The sequence below is a fragment of the Arthroderma uncinatum genome (genome assembly GCF_011692745.1).
Source record: "Arthroderma uncinatum strain CBS 119779 chromosome Unknown scaffold3, whole genome shotgun sequence".
NCBI lineage: Eukaryota > Fungi > Ascomycota > Eurotiomycetes > Onygenales > Arthrodermataceae > Arthroderma > Arthroderma uncinatum.
This window is the reverse complement of record NW_022983865.1, coordinates 4,698,066-4,722,311: the sequence shown is the minus strand read 5'-3', so window position 1 is coordinate 4,722,311 and position 24,246 is coordinate 4,698,066. Positions and strand designations below refer to the sequence as shown.

Genomic DNA, 24,246 nt, shown 5'->3' with positions numbered 1-24,246 from the left:
TGCAGTGTAGTGTGTAGTGTGTGTAGTGATCGTGTGTTCGTCTTTGATCCTTTTCTTCCTTTTTCCCTTTTGCGGCTGCTTTTTGACCGAGAAATCCCCGTGATTTGGCTTTTCTATGAATAAGCGGCCTCTGATTGGCTGAGGGCATGTGACTGCTGAGTAAGCCAACACTCTATCGCGACGTAGAAAAAGATGAATATAACATATATGATATAAAATATATAAAAGATATAGGAGATAGATGTAAGAGAGTAGAGGAGGAGAGGAGAGGAGAGTAGGTGAGTAGAGGGGAGAGGGTGGGTGGTTATAGAGAAATAGTCAGAGAGTAGGAGTGATAGTGAGTAGGAGAGAGAGAGAGAAGGATACTAGAGTTGACATACTAGAGTATAAGTAGAGTACAAGTAGAGTACTCCTTATAAGTAGTAAGTAGTATAAGTAGCGAGTTGGATTGTCTGTCGCGGTGTATGCGATTGGGATCAGGGATCGGCTGGATCATCATCGTATAAGTTCGATACAGCTGGATGAGTTGGTGCAGGAGATCAGTCTGGTCGGAGATCGTGGCTGGCTGGAGATATCAAGTCTTCACCCATGAGTCTGCATAGTCTGGAGTCTGGAGTCTATGAAGTCTCTGTCTCTGTCTGTATAGTCTGTATGAAGTCTATGAAGTCTCTGTCTGTAGTCTATGGACTGGAATGTGTATGTCTGTAGGTGTCTGTCTGTTTGTTCTGCTTTGTCTAGTCAGTAATCACGTAGGCAGGAGTCCTTCTTCATCTCTTCATCTCTCCATCTTGTCTTTTCGTATCATCTCTTCTCTTCTTCATCTTCTCTTCTCCTCTTAGTGTCATCTTATCTTCTCCGTCTTGTCTTTCCTTCTTGTCTTCATCTTCTTTTCTCATCATCTCTTCTCAGTATCATCTCTCTATAGAGTCACGTGCATAGATGAGATACAAGAAATAGCGTCCTGAAGCAGCCTTTTCACCTTCACTTCTCCTGCTCGCCTGCTCGCCCTGCTCAACGCCCTCCAGCATCCATATCCATCGACCGCCCGTATACGCCTCTGCCATCTCTCCTCGCCGCGCTGCCGCATTGCCCGCCGCGTCTCCTGCACCGTCTGCCCTCCCCGTTCCTCTAGTTCGCCGCGACCTGCCCGTATACCGGCCCATGGAGCGTGTCCTCTGAACCCTTCGCCAGCTCAGAGCACTCCGGAGGCCTGAATTGGCCCTCCAGCAGCTCCAGCAGCCATGACGGGAGCTCCCCCGTACTCCTCGCGCTCGCCCACCCAGCAGCCTCGCTATGTTTCGTACTCGCCGTCGCGGGACCGTCCCTACGCAGACTCCTACCAGCAGCAGCAGCAGCAACAACAACAGCAGCAGCAGCAGCAACAGCAACAACAGCAGCAGCAACAGCAGCAGCATCCGCCTCATACGCCTCCCAGCTTCCCATCCCATGCTTCCGTCAACAGGAGCCCGCACTACACGCACCCGACCTCGCCCATGAACACTACGCTGCCTCTTTTGAACGGCGCGGAGCCTTCGCCGGCATACCATGGCGGCCACTCTGCCCCCAATCAGCCTGGATACTCGCTGCCACGGCCGTACGGTGGCTCGCTGATGTCGAATTCCGCTCACTCGCCGCCGCCTGGCATGTTCAACCATACTCCCTCCCACACGCGTCCAGGTAGCATCGGAGAGGCGGTTTCGCATTCTCCAAAGCGCGAACCTGATATCTCGCTCGATTCACGCTCCGGAAGCGCCATGTATGCCTCGCAGCCTCCCATGGCCCGGGAAAGAGCCACCACGCCTAAGGAAACGGTCAGTCTGGTGCTGTTTTTTATCTGTGTAGTCTGCGTTCTGTATTCGATAATGTGTATATACTAACAACGTCTAGAAACCCGCCAGAGCTACAGATCCAATGTCCTTTGCCAGTATCCTGTCAGGACCCGCCGAGGAGCGCCCGCGAAAGGCCTCTGTCCCTCCCGTGGTCAAGGCCAGCGAACAGCCGCCTCTACCTGTGTCTACGCCTGTGTCTACGTCTGTCTCCGCGCCAAAACCGGAAATTCGAGTGCTGGAGTCGGATAAGAGACGCCGCCATCACAACTACGACTCTGCCTATAGTGATATTGCGCCCAAACCAGTTGCGAATGGCGCGGGTCCCGCGAAATCCCCTGCCCTGGTTTCGCTGGCTCCTGCGAAAATACCACGCCCGGCACAGCTCTTCAGTAGCCCAAATCTCACCAACGCCATGGAACGCTTGGAGAATCTGGACAAGAGTGATGTCGAGGCTCCCGGGTTCGAAGACGACTGGCAACGATACATCGTCAAGGGCAGGAAACGTGCGCGGGACGCAGAGGCCCTCGATACCCAGAAGCGCAAGGTATGTATTATATCATCTATTGTCTGTTCATAGCTAACCTGTGCCAGCGGCGTCGAACGAACTTTTTGGGTAAACTTGCGCGAGTGTTTGAAAAACAGGCCACCATTGGTACGGAACGGTTTGCCCGTCTGCACGAAGCCGAGGTGATAGAGGAAGTCCAGCAGAAAGAAATAATAGACGAAAAGGAACGCAAAAAGGACATGCAACGGAAACGACGACGTGAAAATACCGTTCGTGCCGAGATGGAGAAGATCCAGGCCGCCCAGAAGAAGGTCAGCAAGATGGAAGACGACGCCGAAAAGGAGAAACTGCAGCGAGAGATCGCCCGGTCACGCAAGAAGATCAAACACACAAAACAGGTGCTCGAGACCGGGACCGCTCCTCAGGAGATCAGCGAGGTTGCTCCTCTCTCCCCCAACCTCGAAGGCGGCACCACCGGTTCATTCCACACCCGAGATAAAGTCTCTCCTAATAAGAAGAAGCCGACCAAGGGTGGCGCGACGACACGACCAAAGAAAACCAAGGAGCAGAAGCAGGCTGAAAAGGATGCCGCGGAGGCCGCCTATGCTGCCATGGAAGGCGAGGAGCCCGTTCCCATCGCTCCCAAGGACGGCTCGAGAAAGGCCACTCTGAAAAAGGAGACAAAGGCAGCTCGTTCAAAGGAACCTACGCCTACTCCTGTTGCAACTTTCGATACCAAGGGCTACACTCAGCTATACGAACAGATCTGGAGAGATATGGCCCGCAAGGACATTCCAAAGGTTGCCCGTATCAAGACCGCCTCCCTTAATACTCGACAGGAGAACCTGCGCAAAACGGCACAGCTCGCCAGCAAGCAAGCTAGGAAATGGCAAGAACGCACTAATCGCAGCACAAAGGATACACAGGCCCGAGCTAAACGAACCATGCGCGAAATGATGTCGTTCTGGAAGCGAAACGAGCGTGAAGAGCGTGATCTACGCCGAATGGCAGAGAAACAAGAACTGGAACTCGCCAGGAAGGCAGACGCTGACCGTGAAGCCAACCGTCAGAAACGCAAACTCAACTTCCTCATCTCCCAGACTGAGCTGTACTCCCATTTCATCGGCCGCAAGATCAAGACAAGTGAAGCTGAACAGTCTGGAGACACGACCGCTGCTCCCGTCGACGATAAGGCTGGAGCCGCAAAGGAGCCTGCAAACTCGCTGGGCGTGCCTGACGATGTGGGAGATCTTAGCGCAAAGGTTACCAACTTTGAGGATCTCGACTTCGATGCTGAGGATGATACTGTGCTGAGAGAGGCTGCCATGGCCAACGCTCAGAATGCAGTTAAACAGGCCCAGGATCGCGCCAAGGCATTCAACGAGCAGGAGAACAAGATGGCCGCGTTCGATGAAGGCGAAATGAACTTCCAGAACCCTACAAGCTTGGGTGACGTCGAGGTTGCACAGCCCAAGATGCTCAACTGCCAGCTCAAGGAGTATCAATTGAAGGGTCTCAACTGGCTGGTCAACCTTTACGAGCAAGGTATCAACGGTATCCTTGCTGACGAGATGGGTCTCGGAAAGACAGTACAGTCTATCTCTGTCATGGCCTACCTCGCTGAAGTGCACAATATCTGGGGTCCCTTCCTCGTCATCGCCCCAGCCTCGACCCTTCACAACTGGCAGCAGGAAATCACAAAATTCGTCCCGGATATCAAAGTCCTTCCATACTGGGGTTCGGCCAAGGATCGAAAGGTGCTGCGTAAATTCTGGGATCGCAAACATATCACTTATACCAAGCAGTCCGAGTTTCACGTCCTAGTGACATCGTATCAGCTGGTGGTCTTGGATGCCCAGTATTTCCAAAAGGTCAAATGGCAGTATATGGTTCTCGATGAGGCCCAGGCAATCAAATCTTCGCAGAGTTCCCGATGGAAGAACTTGCTTGGCTTCCACTGCAGGAACAGGCTGCTGCTCACGGGTACGCCCATCCAGAATAACATGCAAGAACTTTGGGCTCTGCTGCATTTCATCATGCCGACGCTCTTCGATTCACACGACGAGTTTAGCGAGTGGTTCTCCAAGGATATTGAAAGTCACGCTCAGAGTAATACCAAGCTGAACGAAGACCAGCTTAAGCGACTACATATGATTCTCAAGCCGTTCATGTTGCGACGTATAAAGAAGCATGTCCAGAAGGAACTCGGTGACAAGGTCGAGAAGGACGTCTTCTGTGACCTTACCTATCGACAGCGGGCGTACTACGCCAACCTTCGAAATCGCGTTAGCATTATCGATCTTATCGAAAAGGCTGCTATCGGGGACGATGCCGACAGCACCACGTTGATGAACTTGGTCATGCAATTTCGGAAAGTTTGCAATCATCCAGACTTGTTTGAGCGCGCTGATACCTCTTCGCCTTATTCCATGTGTTCTTTCGCTGAGTCGGCATCCTTCGTGAGAGCACCGTCGGTTGTCTGCTACACAACTCGCAGCTCGGTGGAGTACGATCTACCTCGTATGCTATGCAGTTCTACGGGACGTCTTGACATCCCCGGGTCCGACAACAGCAGGGCTGGGTTTGAGGATAAATACCTTTCTCATATGATGAATGTCTGGGCACCAGACAATATACGTGAGAGCCTGGCTGACGACCAAGCCTTTTCCTGGCTTAGGTTTACCGACATATCGATAGGCGAGGCGTCTAGGTTGTCATATAAGGGGGTGTTTGAGAGGGCATTAGACCGTCATGGCTGTGAGAATCGTCTGGCACGACTTTCAGTCGTTTACGACGATGATACCACGAACGCAAACACGCTTCTCCCACATTCTTTATTCAATATCGTTGATCGCAATGATTTATCTGAGTTGGCAGAAGTTAGCTCATCCGGATATCTACGCAAACTGCTCAACGTTACTCAGACTGTGATCGATAATGAAGGGATTTCCGGCTTCGAACCATGCGGTAGAACGTGCGCCACAGCTCCTCCGATCATGATATCTTGTTCCTCCCCGTCGGCCAACATGGAGATCGAGAATACGTTTTTCAACGTCCGGGCTCGTCAGGCCTTGATTGGAACGATAAGTCGAGGCCTTGATGAGGAGATTCTGAACAACAAGGTCAGCCCTCTGCCCTACTCGTATTCGCCGATGCTGCCGACACCTGGCTCCACGAAACGAGGATACACGAACATCACCGTACCATCGATGAGACGATTTGTCACCGACTCTGGCAAACTGGCGAAACTCGACGAGCTCCTTCGAGAGCTGAAGAACGGCGGCCATCGTGTACTGCTCTATTTCCAGATGACGCGCATGATCGATCTTATGGAAGAATACCTCACTTACCGCAACTACAAGTACTGTCGATTAGACGGTAGCACCAAGCTCGAGGACCGTCGTGATACGGTCTTGGATTTCCAACAACGACCCGACATATTCATCTTCCTTCTCTCCACCCGTGCCGGTGGATTGGGTATCAACCTTACAGCCGCCGATACCGTCATCTTCTACGACTCCGACTGGAATCCAACCATCGATTCTCAGGCTATGGACCGAGCCCATCGTCTCGGTCAAACCAGACAGGTCACAGTCTACCGCTTAATCACTCGTGGAACCATCGAAGAACGAATTCGTAAGCGAGCCCTACAGAAAGAAGAGGTGCAGCGTGTGGTCATATCCGGCGGTGCAGGCGGTGGCGTCGACTTCAACACTCGTAGTCGCGAGAACCGCACCAAGGATATCGCCATGTGGCTTGCAGATGATGATGAGGCAAAGATCCTTGAACAAAAGGAGAAAGAAGCCATGGACAAGGGAGAGGAGGCGGCTGCTGCACCTAAGAAGGGAAAGAAGGCTGCCCCCAAGAAGAAGAGAGATGTTACATTGGATGATATGTATCACGAAGGTAAGCATTACCACTATATTTTATATCTATCCCATACAGAATAATATACTAACCGCCCACACAATATAGGTGAAGGACACTTCGAAGATCTTAGCGCCAGACCTTCCGGCACCGCAACTCCATTATCCGCAGACATCGAGACACCTGCTGCAGGCCCACCAGGTAAAGGAGGTCGCCGCCGTGGACCGGGAAAGGGCACCTCCAAAAAAGCCAAGACAGCCAAAGAAAGGCTCCGTTTCATTGATGGTGATGATTAAATTAAAAGAAACCCCGCGAAAAAGTGGTTTCCCCAACAGATTCAATTGCCTTATTATTTCGTTTCACATATGTATTTTTTCCCCTCCCCGATTACATCTTTTTGAACCCCCCATGTGCTTTTAAGGTATATTCGTTTTGTCTTACTTATGCCCCATTTTAGCTGTTAAGCTAGGTAGTTTTAGTTGGGTTTATTTATCCTGTGGCCTGTCTGATACATGCAGTGGAGTTTCCAGGATGAGTTGATATATTAATACATTAGGAAATATTCCTTTGATTGGAGAGAGGCTATATCCCTATAAACTAGCCTGGAATGTTGATGGGAGTTTGTAATGGATAAGAAAGTGTTTATAAACTGTCTATAAGGTTGCTACCAAAAGGGTAAGAAGACAACGAAATATATGTACCGTCCCATTAACCCACTCATAGGGACAATCCTAATCCTAAATCCTTAGCCCTTGCAACCCTGTAGCAGGGACATAATGTAACTCTATCAATATCAGAATAAAGAGGGTCAGTAGGATGAAAATTAAAGTACAAGACCTAAAAGGACGATAGAAAGATAGAGAAGGTATAAAAAAAAAACAAAGTCGTAACAAAATTGCCATATACAATCATACAGCATCAGATCCCTTGTGTCCTGACCCGGATCCGGATCCAGATCCAGATCCTGGGCCCTGGTCGAGCAATAGTTTTGGTTTTATGTATTCATCATCCAAGTGTTTGAACCATGTAGCATGGTCACGATTACCAGTTAATAAATCACGGAATGCATCAGTGGCACCTGTGATGGGTCTGGATGAAGAGGATGATTCCCCTTGCGTAGTGTTGGCATATGTCCCGTCGCCGGAGGTCGTAGCATGCGATCTGGGTTGGGAGTTTGCCCGACTCGCACGTTGTGCCTGAGACGCAGCAGGAGGGAGATCGTCGTCAGAGAACGCAGCATCAACTTCTAGGTCAAAGTCTTCAATATTCATGCCCGCATCGCCCGTGCCTCTTTTGCTTCGTCCTGCACGGCTCCTGTCATGGCTAATATCCAGGTCAACACTGCTGCCACTACCACTTCCACTTCGACCGAGCAATTCTCGTGTCGAAGCTCCGTCTCGCGATCGAGTACGATCCCGATTGGAATACGAGGATTTCTTTCTCGCAAGAGTGCCAGGGCCTTCAGCTGCCTGGGGGGTGAGTCGGCCATTGCTACCGCTCGAGAAGCCATGACTAGTCCTGTTGATATCGTTTTCCCTATCAACAGAGCCTAGCTGGAAGTCACTTCTGCGTGGGGTGTGACCCATTCCAGTTCCAGATCGTTTGTAGTACGTGCCACCATTCGTTACTTCAATATCAAATTCATCGTCTGAATCTATTTCTTCAACGACCCCGGTGCGAATGTCCAAGATTTCTAACATTCGGGCAGTTGTGCCTCCGAATATAATGACCGTCAAGACAACAACGACTAGAACGGTTGCACGTAAAGCGGGAGCATTGGTTCCCTCGAGCCCGGCAGCTAGAGCAACACCGACCGCTCCTCGCAACCCTGCCCAGAAAAGCATGGCTTGGTAAGGGTATGGTAGTTCATCTGCCACGTCCCTACCTCTGTTTGCAGCTCGATATCGAATGACCCAGTTGATGGCCTTGGATAGTGGGAATACAGATAGATACCTAGCCACGCAGATTCCCACAACCGACACCATAATAAAGAGAGGTTTGAATTGTAAGTTTTCGTCGGTAAACAAGTCTAGGCCCAGATAGATGAATATGAAATTCTCTGAGAGCTGCGCCATAATCTGGAAGATGTACTTGGTCGTGAGTTGTGTTCTGCGAGACATATTGTAATAGGCATAATGTTTCAACGTCATTCCACAGAACAACAATGACACAATACCTTAATTGGGACTGTCAGCATATTCGACCTAGTTTAGAATAAGACGGGGATACGAACCCGACATGTGAATTCCAGTTGAGAAGAAATAGCAAGCGTAAGCTATCAAGAGAATAAGACAACTCTCGATTTTAGGGTCGCGGCGAACGTGTGTATATTTGAGGCCCAGTGCAGTGCCTATTCCAACAACCACGCCAATAAAGAGGCTGCCAAAGAACACAATTAAGAAGATGCCGATAGCCTCGAAGAGACTGAGCACTGTCAGAGATCCTGCTGCGCTGCCTGGTTTGTATCTCTGAGCCGTCTCAAACAAAACAATAGCAATAGCATCGTTTAAGATAGATTCTCCAAAGATGACCGTGTATAGTTTAGGCTCGACCTTGTAAACGTTGAATATTGCAAGAATGGTGACAGGATCGGTAGCGGAAAGCGTCGCCCCAACGGAAAATGCTTCAACGAAGGAAATATCTAGTCCCTCGAGGGGAATCCGTGTCCAGAGGTATAAGATGAGTCCTAAGACTAAAGCGGAGATGAACGTTCCCGCAAACGCAAAGGTAAGAATACTCCCGATATTCCGGAAGAAGTTGCCCTGCATTTCCAGACAGTAGCCAATCAGTAACTCCTCACCTCTATAGCCCGTACGGTACGCCCTCGAAGGGGCGAGATCCGGCTTCCTAAAAACTTACCTGATGCAACTCATATCCTGATGCCAATATAATAGGTGGAAGGAGAAGGTTGAAGAAGAACTGGTAATCGAAGCTGACGGATTTCTGAATCAGCGTTCCTGGCGTAAATCTAATAATAAGCCCAACAACCATTCCTATAAATCGAAGAATGTTAGCGCCAATGTTTTCGAAAAGTTGGTAGTCCACAACGTACCTCCAAATATAGATAAAACCGTTTCATGCACTGCCTGAATGCGCTTCTGTTTAAGCAAGTAGCTAGTGAACAGGGCCGTAATCAATAGTATTATAAGGATGAACAGAGCCCAGGAGGTCCAGAACTCCCGTTCCCCAGCTTCGGGGGGGTCTGCGATAACACATGTCAGAATAGCTCGACCAATTCGGCGCAACTTTATAGAGTGCAAAAGTTCAAGAGTGCTTCTTATTAGGTTGGACTGGAGTGTGGCTCTTTAGCTCAGTTGCATACCATCGGGATCCTCTTGATCTTCTCTTCGCCCTATGGAGTGAAATACACAGTCAGCCAAAGGTTCTCTCCAAAGTTCCAGATAGCAAGAAGCACAAATGGTAGTCTGCTCACTTAAAACCTTTGAAATAACGCCGCCTATAAAATTGGTTGCCATGGTGGTTGGTGATGGCGACAGGCCAGACTTCAGATCGGAGGGTACGGACGCGACTGGGTAAGTCGATCAGAAAGGCAGGTCGCGCTCATAGTCCCCGGGCCTAGCTCTACCGGTAGCTGTCGAGATAGCAGACGATGCTACTGGGCGCGGAGAAGCTCTTGATATCGAGTGTTTACATGTTTCTCCAATCGTCCCCGAGGCAGCTCCATAACGAACAAGTTGACCCCAAGTCACGTGTTCCTCTTCTATCTCAACTTCATCTTCATTAACAACTTCAACTTCAACAACTTCACCTTTATCTTCAAGAATGATATAAAGACACGGTTCCTATTACAAGAGTGTTTAGCTGTGAGAGTGGGCAAGGCACAAACTATGACCACGGGTACTTTGCTGGCTGTGTATAGGGAGTACCCGGTCACTATGGACATGGGCAGCAAGATGGAGTGCTCTAGAGGATAAGATAGACATTCTTTGCTCTTGTCCTTGTTAGCCAGTTCATCTTTGTCTTCAGCCTCTTTCAAAGTATCAACTTCCTCTCACTTACTACAGCTACATAGGAACATGATCATACTCGTCAAGCGGAAGAATATAGTGGCTATATCACAGCATTCTCACCCACTATGTAGACCAGTCCTAGTCTAAATCAGGAGGCAACTTCGAGCCAGTGTCCTAAGATAGGGTAAGATGCCTGTGTAGTAGTCTACGGAGTACTCCTTGCCCAACATCCCTTCGTCTATTTACATAGGCATAAAATTGAAACAATCGACCTTGCTAGGTGCAGGAAGATATAAAATACGAAGCCTCCTTTGATATTGTCACATTAAAATACAAAAATACTCTAGACAGCGTCGTTCTCAGCATCCTCGGCGACTCCGTCGCCCATTGTGCTAGTGAACCATGCAGCTCCAAGAGCAGCACATCCACCAAACCGAAGAACCCACCCAACGCTATCGTCCCAGGGCTCTCCCCGCGGTTTTTGCAGGGCTTTGAAGATAGCGCTGCTGATCAGACTCGATACGATCTGCGGGAACGAAATCGCAACATTATGGATTCCCAGGATGACCCCGGCTTGGTCAACTGTTTCATCTTTATCTCCCGCATGGTCTAGTGCGCTAGCACTAGAGGCCTCATCATCGGCTTCGCCTTCATGGTTTTCAGCGTTGAAATGGGAAGGGGGTGGATGAGGGCCAATGGGAGTAGGATCTGAGGCCGTCCGAGGTTGAAGCGAGTGTCTTAGCCGTCTGTGTTCTGCGTCACGCTGCGCAACTTCTGCGGAGATGAGAGCGAACGGGGCCCAGAGGGTGAGCGCCCAGGACAAACCAACTATGGCAATCACCGCTGTCCCAGCTGCGGGGGAAGACACGAAAAACGTACTAAACATGCACAGTGCGAACAGGATATGGGAGATGAGCCATAACCTGCGGAGGGTGAGGCCAGGGATTCGGAGTTTAGAAAGTATGGGCGACAGCCTTCCCTCCTCGGCCAGCCTACCAGGATAGCCGGCTGGCTCGATGGCAGCTGATTCAATAGCAGCCCCCGCGGATGCAGTGAATGAGAGCGTAGATGTCGACGGGCGGCTGCTCAAGTACGGCCGATTCGAGGGAGGAGATATGTCTTGCGGGCTAACGGTTGGTCGATAAGTCGGGACGATTATTAAGGGCAGAAGAATGCTTCCTGCAAACGACATAAGGGCATATATCAAAAGTGCGAATGTGCCTATTCTAGTTGCCGCCTCCCAGGCGGCGTCTATCTCCTCTTTGGAGAGATTGGGATGCTTATCAAAAATGGGGTTGACGTAGAGCTGTCCGATGTATGTAGTGGAATAGAACAGGAACGGGAACCAGCCCACCCATGCCCAAAGCTGGACCTCGCACACCTTTCTGACCCGTGGAGGCAGCCTTCGGATAGACTTGAAAACCTGGACGAAAAATGCCATGACACCTGGGTTTTCGGCTGGGGCCGGGCCTTCTAGTCTTGGGTCTCGCTCTGTAATATACAGACAACTAGCCGTGAGTGTGACACCCAGACAAATGGATGCAATCACGCATAGGACTTTGAATTGGGTATTTCCAAAAAATGGAAGAATTTTTGGCAGGTCCATGTAGCCGGACACATAGCCGACTATGTTTCCGATGCCAGTGAGTCGACTTGCCCATGCGTTTGCTGCTTCCTGTTGGTGTGCAGGGGCATTATCGACTATAAAGGCACGAATTGCCGCTTGTACTATATGTATTCCATTTTAGCATTGACAAGAGCCTAAAGGTGAAGTGTAGATACGCACCGGTGTTGATGGAAAAATCAAGACAATACATCAGTATAGTCGCCACCACGATTATTGTTACCTTCACACCAGACGATGCAGTGTCTGCTCCAAAGAACGATAGTGTTCCACCAACCATCTCCCGTACCCAGGCCAGTGCCAGCAAGGAGATAACTGTAGCAATGCCGCCTCCGATCATAAACGGCTTCCGCTTCCCCCAGCTAAGCCGACAGTTGTCACTTCGGATTCCTACATACGGCTGCACCAGGGTCCCAGTCAAAGGCCCAGCAATCCATACAAACGCAAGCAGAGACTTATTCATGCCAAGGGAGAGTAAATATGGCTACCATGTTTGTTTAGCACAGCTAACATAGATTGGAGAACGTTAGACGATAGATACTTACGGATCCATTCGACAATTCAACCGACCACACGATCTGTAACCTATATAAATATTAGCCTCTATTACAGAATAGTAGAGATATAAAGAAATGCTTACCCTCCAATACCGAGCGCCAACAGAAACAGATACCAACTACTCTTCGACCCCCCTTCCTTCTCCGCCTGCTTGGCCACGGCGGCTGCATCGTCCCATATCTCTCCAGACTGCCTCGGGGCTTCAGCTAGGAGAGGAGACGTGCTATCATTTTCTCTGTGAGGCGAGTACGACATTGGAATCGACGTGAGATGAGACGAGGCTAGCTTGATCGATGGCAAACGCCGCAAAAGGGGTATCAAACTAGCTGGCTGGGTTGAGCCTCAAGGAAGGACACATGTAGCAGTACTTTGAAAGAGAGAGGAAGTAGAAATACGCGCGATCAAACGAGATATTCAAGATCAGTTCGAGAGCAAGGGCAGGTCAAGCTCCGGCGTGCGAGGTGCGTAAGGACAAGGAATAGATGGTCGCCCGTAAAAAACAGCCGTATATCAAGCCATAGACCGTCTGGTGCATCCCCATCCGTTCATCTACCAGTCTTCGCCGTGAACGCTGCGTGTCAGGGTCATGAGGCGTGTGTCGTGTGCGCTTTGGATGGTGAGATGGGCGTAACCTAGTTATCTAAACTTCCCCAGCCTGCTAGAAGGCTTGGAGTCGCCCTGCGTCATCTGCGAAGCCTAAAATAGGTACAACGCACAACTTGAACATCCCGATAGCTGCTGTTGTGAGAGCAGTTAACGGGGGTGGTTGGCGGTTTGATATCGGGTATGCCGATGGGATGTCTCTGCAGGGTACGGCATGTTCATGTCGAAGGTCCAAGATTGTAGCAGTTGGTCTAGATTTCGAATACGACACAGAAATTACGTGGAATGCTAGCGAGATGACGGTATAACCGACGACAGGAAGAATGATGATGCGTATCTCGTTAATTTGGTCAGTGGAGCTACAGGGATAGCTCGACAGGGAGTAAATTGTCCCGTTGAAGCTAGAGAGAGCTACGATACAGCCTGAGATGAAGATACAAGATAGTAGTTTCAATAATTCATTCCTATAGAGACAGAGATCTATATCTTCCACCATCAGTCATGAAGCGATAAACCAGCCTAGGGCGAGGGAGTCGATATAATCAATATACCCGACAAGACGAACAAAGGAAAGGTAACAGAGCCCAAGGCTTGGGATAGTGAATATCAACACTGAAAAGACGAAGCAAAGAAGAGATAGGAAAAGAAAAGGAGAGTGATGAACCAGAGAGATGAGAAGATAAATAGATAGGTCTAAGTTAAAAAGCACAAGAACAAAAACAAAAAAAGAAAAAGACATATTAAAAAAGAAGAAGGGACAAGCAGGATAAGACGAGAAGCTGAAAATCAAACATGTCCCATAATTCTCCAACAAGTCATCTCTCATCCTCCAATAGGGAAAACAACCAAAAACAGACGTTTTTCTTTTCTTTCCTTGTCCTCTCATCCCCGTTTTTTTTGTATGTTTCTTCTTTTTTAAAACGCAATTGCAGAAATGCCAAATATTCAAAGTTCTCCTTACTCGAGTGGAAATCCGGTGAGATTATACACCATATGCATAGGACAGGGTAGGAAATGAATAGGAACCGGAGAGATATGAAAGTATGAGTGAAAAAAAAAAGACATTATTAAAAGGCTAGGCGGAAGAGCCCCTGGTGTTCAGTCCGGGAACAAGTAGGGGTTCTGCGCATGTAAGACTGTAACATTTAAAACAGAACGGGAGAAAAAAAAGAAACAGGAAACCAGGAAACAAGGCAAATCCAACCAAAAAAATATACGTTGCAACATAAGATAGATAGGACAAAATCATGATGGGTTATATCATAGAGAGCACCTGTCTGTCTGTCGCTATAGCGAGGTTCAAAATCTCGCCGGGGAGAGAGAGCCTGCATACCCCAATATATATATAAACCATGGTATAGCACGGCGTACCCAACGAAAATTTTCGCGGGGCCAAAACCAAAACAAACGCAGAGGTGGTTCTCCCAATGAAGAAAAGCAGAGGCTGATGGGCGTATTTTCGTAATCTAATGAACTTTATGTAAATGGAATAAAGAGAAAACAGAGGGTTTACATCTGCTGTTGTAGCATCTGTGGCTGGATCATTTGGGGTTGAATCATCTGGGGTGCTACCATGGACGGTAGGTTGGCGTGGGTGCTCATGGAGTGCATGGATGTGACATTGGTCATATTGACGACCGTGGTAGGGAGGTAGTTTGCATTGGAGGTGGGCACTTGCTGCTGCTGCTGCTGCTGCTGTTGCTGTTGCTGGGCCTGCTGCTGTTCGTGATGGCTTGCGGCAACGGATTGTTCACGCTCATTGTCGAGGTGCTCGTCTTCCTTGAAGCTGGGAGGCTGGGAGCCGGTAGCGGAAGACTGTTGGGTTTCATGTACACGGCGATGTCTGTAAAGTAGGTTAGTTTATGATTAAAGCGTAAGATGGGTGGAGACAAATGCATACTGTGCGAGGTTGTCGGATCGAGAAAAGGCCTTGTTGCAATATGGGCAGGTGTATGGACGTTCCTGTGTATGTGTTCTTACGTGTCTATGAAAAAGTTAGTCGTGTTGAAGATGGGATGAAAGTGTACCAAGGCTAGGCTTACCTCTTTAAATGCTCTAGACGCTTGAAGAGACGTCCACAAGATGGGATAGGGCAAGAATGCGACTTCTGTGGGTATGGTCCCAACTCCATCAATGTGGCACTTCTGGCGCGACGAATGGGCCCGGGCCTCTCGCCCTGGTGGCCGTTCATCATATGCATGGCCTCTACGCCATCGAGAGCCTCCATATTTGACAGCGAAGAGACAGTTGCCTCACCCATTGACATGGAAACAGAGGTTTGTGCAGGGTTTTCTTCTAGGCTAGGTAGAGGAGTGCTGGTGCGGGAGTGGTGGACGCTACCCTGAGAGTACATGGCTCGAGGAGGAGAGTCTTCGTGTGGTAGATCGCCCTCCAGGGCAACAGAGGTAGACATAGAGCGGCGGAGATCGCTCGGTCTGTGAACTGCGTGTGGTTGGACAGGCATCTGTGGCTGGTGCATTTCCTGAGGATGTGCGTGTGCGTGTAGGTTGTTGGTGGCCGTTGCGATGGCGTTGGTGACGCTTGGTGGGATGGATGAGCGGCGTCTACGCTGCTTGTAGGTTGGCGAGCCTTCGATGACGGAATACACGCTGGAAGAAGGGAAGCTTCTCGAGGCAGTAGAGTAGTGAGGTGCGGCAACGTTGGAGGGAGGTAGTTGCATCATCGGGTTGAAGGAGGAGGCGGATCCGATGTCTGGGATGGCAGTGTAGAGGCCAGTATCCTCGTTGGCGATGTATGCTGGTTCCGAGCCGAGATGCATTGTGTGTTGTGGAGGAGTTAGAGGCTCGAACGAGATACCGCGGTTGGCGTAGTCGTCGTAGTGAGAAGAGACGAACGAAGGTGCTGGCGAGTATTCCATGTAGGTTGGCATGGAGGTGTGGCGCTGGTGTACTTTAGAAACAGGGACGCCGTTGCGATCATATTGGAAGTGTTGATAGTCTGCCTCAGCCTTGACCATGTGGCCGTTCATGTGCTCGTTACCGACGTTGACAGAATGCTGGTACATCGAGTGGTTGGTCTGTTGTTCTTCGTGAACGATTGGCATGGAGGGAGGCGCCATTTGCGGTGGTGGCATCGAATCGGTAGCTCGTGGCATGGGCGAGGCAGAGTGAGATGATGTGAAGGCGGATGAGACATGAGCGGCGGAGAAGGATGAAGAGTTTGCCTGCTGGGCCTTTGTCAACTGCTCGTAGAGCGACTGGGACGAGTCGAACTCGAACGAAAGAGCCGGCTCATTCACGGCCACGGTGGTGGCTTCCTGGCCCATCTTTTCTCGCTTCAAGTCCCGCTCGAGAGCGTCGAGAAACAAGCGATCGTGAGGCACGCTGTACCAGTAGAAGACCTTTTGTTTCTTCTGTGTGCGAATGCAGTTGTTCTTGTAGAGGAAGTCCAAGAATGGGCTCTTTGGCTCCTCGAGCGAGGCATCGGTGCCAGCTTTGAGGTTGCGCAGGTCGGAGAAGATACCTTCTTCGAATTTCTTCGTGTTCTTCACCGGCCGTCCGAATGCCTGGAAACGAAAGGAGAGACATCGAACAATGTCGGTGCCGGAGATGTGGAAGAGGTTGTTCCTACGGTACTGTTAACCACTGGTCCGGCGGGAATGAGCAACATTACGTACCATAGAACACACGAGACATAGTCGCCGGTGGGAAGCAAGAATCGTCTGATAAGCTGGTCTGGCGTCCAGTCTACCGGAGCAGAGATGAGGAAATATTTCACTGTTCAAAACTGTTAGCGCTGACCGTTAACGTACAGAAAATGACGAGACATACGGTTATCGACTTGCTGTAGAGCAACTTGTACGTCTTGTGGGAGACTCTGCTGGGCCTCGTTTGATAGCATGAAGGTCTCTGGCTTCTGGGGAGGCGGCATGGGCGCGCCATGGGGATACATGGTGACTGTAGACGAATATTAGCATTAAGCGCCAACCACCACCACGGCCACCACCGCGACCGCTATTTGCGTCGTCACCGTCTTAAACAGATGATATCGACTAACCTGATCAAACACCAGTCGCACGCAATATCAAGTCGCGAAATTAAGCAGTACAATAGACAGATCGACGATGCGAAACGGATGAAGACAGATGGAGAGCCAACGGGCGAAGAGAAAGGCTTTGACACGGTGCGGTGCAGCGTACTCTCAAGGGGGTACTCCGGGGCGGTTTCAGCAGTAAGAGAGATGCAGAGAAGGCCCAGCCTTCAGCCTTGCAATAGGAAGAGCTCTGTGAGAGAACCGTTACGAGGATGAGACGAGAGATGAGACGACGAGATGGGCCAGCCCAAGAGCAGTCGAGTCGAGGACGAGCGAGAGGGAGAGTATATGTAGAGGGTAGAGATGTGAGATGCGAGATGCGAGATGCGAGTGATCCGACGAGTGAGCGGAATGAAAGAGTGAGAGACAGAAAGAAAGAAAGAAAGCGATCGATCGCAACGGGAGGGGGGAAGAAGATGTAGATGAAGAAGAAGGGAGAGAGCGGACGAAGAAGGGTGGAGGAGAGGGAGAGGTACTTCTGTTCTCGCCCTGTTCTCCGCAAAAAGCGAGGTACCTATCCTGCGAGCCGTGCGTACCGCCCGTACTGTCAGTGTTTTACCGCTGCACAGGCTCGGAGTCCTCGGCCTTGCCCCCTGAGGGTCGCTGTAATGTCGTAACGAAGATACGGCCAGATAGCGACGGCAAGGTCAAAAGCAAGGTGCTCGCGGCCTCGAACAAGCGCATCCAGGATGTCCTTCGCCGTCCTCTGCCAATGGCATGCGATGGCGACCTGCTGGCTGGCGGTGCGCTGGTGGGCATCAAACTGACGCCAGTGGGACCTAATAAGACTGGGTGTTTCAGGTCTCCTGCGGACTTGATGTGCAGGGGGCGACCGGGATGCGATCCTCCTCCACTCACGCTTCTCCTCTCGTTTCAAGGCCGTATGACATATAATGCAGGGCAGGGATGGCTGGGCAGCGAGATACATGTCGCGAAGCGCTGCTCGAGGACGGTTTAAGGTAGCGCTATATTTAGGATATCAGATATGATATGCCGACGTTGCTGACGCCGATACTGCTGCTGCTGCTGCTGCTGCTGATGCCGGATGGACGACATCATTGAACGCCGCCGATGTGCAGAATATGCATCAAAGAAAACGTCGGTCCATATTTAGAACAGCCTTCTTTTTCTTTTCTTCTTATCTTCAGGCGCCGTGAAGAACGACAGCGTTGGCGCCGGCATTCTACTGTAACTCTCTTTCTTTTCTTTTCTTTTTTGCTCCGATTCTTCAATGCCAGTCAGCTCGGTGGAGACATATCCCTATTCCGATTCTCTTCGTTCAGCGCTTAAAGCTCGATTGGGCAACGGTTACCACCCTACGGCCCCCTTTTTCCTTTTGTTGAAAGGTTATTTATATCGTACCTGGTGGTGGGAACGAGGCGTTCGTACATCCATTCTCGTACATCCTTTCCTCGAACATAAAGCTATGCTCTCATCGACGAGAACGACGGTAAGCTAGCCATGACGGAAGCCTCCGATGTAGCCATGGCGTGATGGTAGCGAGGGTAACTAGTTTAACTGACGGGTCCCCTCTCTCTCACAGACTGACAGGGTCTTCCTTGCATCACGCCGCCAAAAAGGAACTCTGGCTCTGGTTCTCGGGAACGCCACAGGTGGAGAGCAGATCGCGCTGGTTCCAATGTTCCATAGGAGGAAAGAACAAGATCGAAAAATCTGCTCCTTTTCTGGGGTCCGAGTCGATTCGATTTGGTTTTGATTCTGTTTTGATTCGATTTTATATCGTCCATTGAATGTAGCACACCGTAGATTACCATACCCGGACATGTACTCGATATCACATTTACACATCACACGACCGGGATTCACGCACATTAGGCCGTTTAGACCGTAATAGACCGTTGACCGTACGCTGCAAAGCCGGAGTAGATCTCGTCCATCTGATTAATCACCATGCTCCCTGCACGTATACATTACGCCGTGATGTCACGCAGTCGCTGGTCCGTATGGTAAGCAGGTAGCTAGAGGTCTGGAACACGCGGTTCTGAAACACGCAGCCAACTCCGAAAATTCGCTTCGGAGATGCTCAGAAGCAGGCGAGGATGCTTCAGAAAAAAGCGACTAGAGCTAGAGCAAGCTAGCCAGGGAAAGCTAGAGCAGGGAACCCAGAGGCGAATAGCCTGCCCTGAAGCCAACCACTCCAGCCATCTTGACCATCTTGACCAGCTCGACCAGCTTGACATGCAGCTATCGGGATCGACCCAAACGGTCATCGTACTTCTTGTGCCCCGGCAGCTAGCCACCTTCTTCGGGCATTCCATGACTTCTCCACATCTCGATATGGACTATTGCGACTGAAATTTATTTCTGGCTGAACTATTGCACGCGAGTGTAGGCTGATGATCAGCTTGGATGGAGCCAACAAATATGGATTTCCATTCTCCCATTTTTCCGTACGGAGAACCTGGATCGTAAAATTTACTTTCGAGTCAGGTAGTCTAATCATGTACTCCGTATAACATGACGTCTACCGACTCGTTGGTGCGAAGGATGCAGCATCTCAAACATAGCTCTTGTTGGATTTTGGCTCTTTGCTGTTTCTGGATAGTAACCGGCGTATATAGCTGACCGATTCGGCGGATTGCCTCCCCAGATCGCCCGTTGCCAGCTACCTGCAGATGGCGGACGAACCTCTTCCCCCCTCTATCTCCCCATCCAACACGAGGATCACCCCAAGCTAACCTAGCGGTTATGCACCATCCATATTGACCGGCTTGCCCACACCGACTCTGTCGCCAATATACTTTTTGCTGTTATCCGAACTGGTCCTAATGCGCCCATTGATCCATCACGATATGATCGCGGTGCCATCTTGGCGGACTCGGGCCGTTCAATCGGCTTCGATGAACTGGCGATCGTTCGTCCTCTAGCTGAACGTGGCCGCCTGCATCGGAGGAGATTTCGAAAACGGGTAAGGCGTGATAACGACATTCTAGCTAACAAGATACATACATACGTCGATGCGGCTGACATTGACCTTTTGCTTCCTTTTTCCTTCTTCTCGGTGCGCGTGAGCTTCTCTTTCGCTAAATCGGGTAGGGGGTTTGTTGGATGCCATGCGGATGCCATGCGAACATGCGGACACGCGGACATGCGAACATGTTGGGCCACTAACGAGCTGACAGCCTGGTTGGCTCCACCGATTGATTGGAAATAGTTGGATAGGTAGGCAGACAGATACAGATAGACCGATGCAGGGGAAGTGGGCAATTGGAAGAGCTATGAGCTCTAGCATCTCCATCCTGTCAAGGTAATAGTATCTTGATTGATGCATTATTTGCCTCCGCCTAATTGACCTTTACTCCGTATGTCCAGACAAACAGCGGTCGAGATGACGTTCCTGTCGTCCGCCTAATCAGGAATTGGATAATCTCTATACCCGGTTCTGGCGGGCCCTCAATTGCTTGTCTGATCTGATTTCACTTTTTGATCTGATCTCACTTTTCCACAGTGCGCCGGAATGCACTGCACCGCACTGCAATGCACTGCATTGGGCAGTGTGTATGGGGTTGCCAATGTTTCGTGGCATCCTAGATTGCTGTCAAGACCTGCTTCAGGAACGGTTTCATCCCTCGCAAGTGCGATATTTAGTGTGGGCCATAGCTTCCAAAAAAAACCCAGCCCTAAAAAGGATATATGGATAGGGCGGGATAGAAGGCAGAGAGAAGGCGTGGAAAGAAAGTTGTTAAAGTTCACCTGACGCCTAGGAACGTGGCCTCCACAACGGGCCTCGCTGTGAAACAGTGCCCCTGTCTTGTAAATCGCTTGCCTTTTTGACAAGCTTGGTTTTGATAGACAGCAAATATCTTGGAGGAGGAAGAATATACTTTATTTACCGAGTGCACACGCCGTACTTTTGCCGAAGAATACGGGATCAGGAGGACCGCTAGGCAGGAAATTCCGTCCATCTGCCACCGTGCTCCTTGCATTACGGAGAATGCAAGATGCCAAATGGGAGGCAGATCCTGTCCAGTATTCTCCCTTATCTCTCCCGATCTAGCGGCGTTTCCCCCTTCCCCTTCCAGCTCCCTTAGCTCCCCGTCTGCCCGTCTTCGGGCCTTGAATCGCCATAACATCCCGACGACTGAGTTTCAAAGTCCCGCCAACGAACTTGCCAACCGATGGGCCACCGACTCCGCGCTCTCGCCTTTTGACAGCTGGCTTAGACTTTGCAAGCGAAGGGCGCTCTAGAATGATTCCATTTTCCTGCGCCTCACGCCGTCGTGTCTCTTCTTTCTGTGTAGCTTTCGCGGAAATCCCCTTCCGGTGGGACATCGGCATACTCTTCTGGGTGTAGATTGACGTTTTTGCACCAGCGGTTTGCGCACGAAGATCAATCGCCTTATGACGATTGACACCCGTGGGATTGAGGTCAGATGCCGAGTCGAGGAGATGGGATTCCTTTAGCAGACGCTGTAGAGCTAGGTCGTTCTTCAGGTTCGCTGCGTCTGTCGTCTGGTCGGCGTCGGCAGCTTCTGCTCCACCTTTGGTCTTCTTCCTCAAGGGCTTGGTAGAGTCTGACAAGGACGGAGGTTTGGCACTCTGTTCAGCGTTAGCTATGTGGCATTGACCATGTGAAGCTGCGTAGCTCACCATGAACTTCCTGAGGGCAGCCTTATCAACTATCTCCATCTTATGTTTTGGTGTCGTGCTGTAGTCCACAACTTCTGGAGCTGGCTCGCTGTCTCCATCTTCATCGTCGTCTTCATCTTCATCTTCGTCCTCCTCCTCTTCATCGTCCTCAATTCCACCCCAGTCAGCTTCCTCACTGACATCTGTATCATCCGTACCGCCAGACACGTCTGAGGCAGCCCCTGGGTTCGGCCCGGGCAAATCTAGTGGCTCGAAACGGGACTCAAAATATTTCCGAAGGCGTTCTTGCGCATCCTGTGCTGATGTATCACGCGTAGTCTCGCTCTCGTCGACCTCTACCCTACCTCTAGAGGCCACAGTAACCTCCCTCTTCCTTTTTCCCAGCATGTTTCCCTGGCTGCTCACAGATACCGGCGTCGTTGATGTCTTTCCATCTTTTTTTCCAACCTCGGGAAACCTTTTTTGGCCCTCATAACCACGTGACCAATAGCTTTTTATATCGACCTATTTAATATAGATCCATGGAGAGAGCGAGAAAATCGCGGGGTTGGGGAAGAACAAACAACTAAGACAGGCGGTTTCACCTCGACGGCCGCGCGATATGACACGGTTTCGTCCTTGTATCGACTTGCACGCGGGCCAGGTCAAGCAGATAGTCGGCGGCACCTTGACCACTGAGCCTGGAGAGCTAAAGACCAACTTTGTCTCCCAGCACTCCGCTGGCCACTTCGCAAAGCTATACAGAAATAGCGGGCTAACGGGTGGCCACGTCGTGAAACTGGGTCCGGGGAACGATGATGCTGCCCTTGAAGCACTGAAGGCATGGCCTGACGGTCTACATGTCGCTGGCGGGATTACAGATAAGAATGCGCAGTACTGGTTGGATGCTGGAGCCGAAAAAGTGAGCAGTGAAACGCATCCCAGACCCTTTTGGCTTTACTCCCGTCATGGCCACGGGCTATTCGTGTGTCAAGCGGCCTTGCAAGAAAACGGGTCTAAAGAATAGTAGGTGGTTGTTACGTCTTACCTATTTCCAGAAGCGCGGTTCTCAATCGACAGGCTACGGTCGATTCTTGCGGCGATTGGCGACGACAAGTCAAGGCTGGTTTTGGACTTGAGTTGCCGAAAACGGGGGAACACCTGGTTTGTCGCCATGGACAGGTGGCAGACAATTACTGACATGGAGATAACCCAAGGTATGTGTGATCGACACCCCAGAAGCCCCTGGTGCATCCGCTTCTGCCCCAAATGACGAATTCCATTCTGACCTGTCTGTCTGTCCGTTGTAGAATCCATCCAGATGCTCGAGCCGTACTGTTCTGAGTTCCTCATCCACGCAGCCGACGTCGAGGGGCTGCAGCAGGGTATTGACGAGGAGCTGGTGTCGAGGCTCGCGGAGTGGTGCAGCATTCCGGTTACGTATGCTGGCGGTGGACGAGGGCTATCAGACCTTGAGCGGGTCAAGGAAAGCAGCGGAGGGAAGGTCGATCTCACGATTGGGAGCGCCCTGGATATCTTTGGGGGTTCTGGTGTCACTTTCGAGCAGTGTATAGAGTGGAACAGGACGAGCGAGGCCTGATACAGCTGTTTTTGAGTAGTCTTGATATAACAATAGATCAGTTGATCATCAGTTAACAATCAGTTGATCAGTATGCGAGAGTAAATGCTGTAGAGTAGAGGACAGTCGAGGTCTATCGTCCATGTCGTTGGTGTTTTGTTCGAGCTGTGCAGAAGAAGAGAAAAAGGGCTGCGCTTGGCTGTGGCGAGGGAAACTTCACTGACGCAACATCGAAGAACGTCCTTGACGATAGACAATTCCACCACCGAACCCACCACAGCTCGCATCTCAGCTTTCTGGTTAAAGCTACAGATTCTATCCTCGTCGATCTCTTGTTATCCCTCCTCGATAGTCGTTCTTCGTCCCCGCGACGACCTCTAGCCGCCATGAAGCCCGTCGTGTCTGCCATGAATGCGTGGAGCTGGTAAGAGCTGCCTGGTCCCTTCGAAGACGCTATCGTTAACCATGGACTCTACTTGTCGATTCTAGCTGCGTTATATCCATATTCGCAGTCGTCATCCTCTCGGTCATCGGAGCTCTCTTCAAAGTGCGTGTCTCCCGGGTTCCTCTGCGCGCGATCAGGTTGAATCGCATCTTCAGATAGGCTAACATGTTGAATTACTCGTCTCAGAGCAACCATCACTCCATGACTGGCTCTAAGAAAGATGCCGAGCATCCCGCAGCCGTTGCAGCCTCGATATTCACCGCTGTCATCATCTATGCTGTATGTTCCTGCCTTACCTACCTTACCTCGTACCATGGAGCTATTCGATATCCAGAGGATATTACCCTACGCGGCCGAGAGCGTTATAAACAGAAATTGGAACTAATTCATTCTTATATTAGTGTTTCGCCGTCTTCTGCGGCTTCCAGGCCTTCCTACACATGCGATCAAGTCAGCGAGGAGCGATATCGTTGAATTAATCTCCGCAAACATCCATCCATTATTTCTTTTTATCTACAACATTGTTTCGTTATATCATAAGGCTGGCTAGCTTAAGGGGATTGTTTATTATTTGATATCCTCTGTTTCTATGAAAGACGAGTTATTGATTCGGTAGCTTTTG

General features: G+C 50.4%; 6 protein-coding genes across 6 annotated transcripts; 2 read left to right on the top strand and 4 right to left on the bottom strand.

The window, feature by feature from the left end:
• Window positions 1-1,493: 1,493 nt before the first annotated feature.
• Window positions 1,494-6,497, top strand: GIQ15_05200 (uncharacterized protein; the record flags this gene model as incomplete). The annotated part of the gene is made up of 4 exons (XM_033552617.1): window positions 1,494-1,811; window positions 1,888-2,373; window positions 2,421-6,240; window positions 6,310-6,497. The coding sequence occupies 4 exons, from the start codon at window positions 1,494-1,496 to the stop codon at window positions 6,495-6,497; spliced, it is 4,812 nt and encodes a 1,603-aa protein (XP_033406347.1).
• A 612-nt stretch (window positions 6,498-7,109) lies between these two features.
• On the bottom strand, window positions 7,110-9,677 carry GIQ15_05199 (Sodium/hydrogen exchanger; the record flags this gene model as incomplete). The annotated part of the gene is made up of 6 exons (XM_033552616.1): window positions 7,110-8,377; window positions 8,435-8,963; window positions 9,061-9,194; window positions 9,254-9,403; window positions 9,524-9,553; window positions 9,635-9,677. The coding sequence occupies 6 exons, from the start codon at window positions 9,675-9,677 to the stop codon at window positions 7,110-7,112; spliced, it is 2,154 nt and encodes a 717-aa protein (XP_033406346.1).
• An 838-nt stretch (window positions 9,678-10,515) lies between these two features.
• GIQ15_05198 (general alpha-glucoside permease) lies at window positions 10,516-12,609 on the bottom strand (the record flags this gene model as incomplete). The annotated part of the gene is made up of 4 exons (XM_033552615.1): window positions 10,516-11,900; window positions 11,959-12,280; window positions 12,342-12,381; window positions 12,437-12,609. The coding sequence occupies 4 exons, from the start codon at window positions 12,607-12,609 to the stop codon at window positions 10,516-10,518; spliced, it is 1,920 nt and encodes a 639-aa protein (XP_033406345.1).
• A 1,857-nt stretch (window positions 12,610-14,466) lies between these two features.
• Window positions 14,467-17,938, bottom strand: GIQ15_05197 (uncharacterized protein; the record flags this gene model as incomplete). The annotated part of the gene is made up of 7 exons (XM_033552614.1): window positions 14,467-14,800; window positions 14,858-14,941; window positions 15,000-16,544; window positions 16,595-16,694; window positions 16,749-16,874; window positions 17,131-17,524; window positions 17,570-17,938. The coding sequence occupies 7 exons, from the start codon at window positions 17,936-17,938 to the stop codon at window positions 14,467-14,469; spliced, it is 2,952 nt and encodes a 983-aa protein (XP_033406344.1).
• Window positions 17,939-21,024: 3,086 nt separating this feature from the next.
• Window positions 21,025-22,008, bottom strand: GIQ15_05196 (uncharacterized protein; the record flags this gene model as incomplete). Its single annotated transcript, XM_033552613.1, has 2 exons — window positions 21,025-21,570; window positions 21,622-22,008. The coding sequence occupies 2 exons, from the start codon at window positions 22,006-22,008 to the stop codon at window positions 21,025-21,027; spliced, it is 933 nt and encodes a 310-aa protein (XP_033406343.1).
• Window positions 22,009-22,222: 214 nt separating this feature from the next.
• On the top strand, window positions 22,223-23,200 carry GIQ15_05195 (uncharacterized protein; the record flags this gene model as incomplete). The annotated part of the gene is made up of 3 exons (XM_033552612.1): window positions 22,223-22,522; window positions 22,631-22,817; window positions 22,911-23,200. 3 exons carry the CDS (start codon window positions 22,223-22,225, stop codon window positions 23,198-23,200), a joined length of 777 nt encoding a protein of 258 aa, XP_033406342.1.
• Between the last annotated feature and the right edge of the window lie 1,046 nt (window positions 23,201-24,246).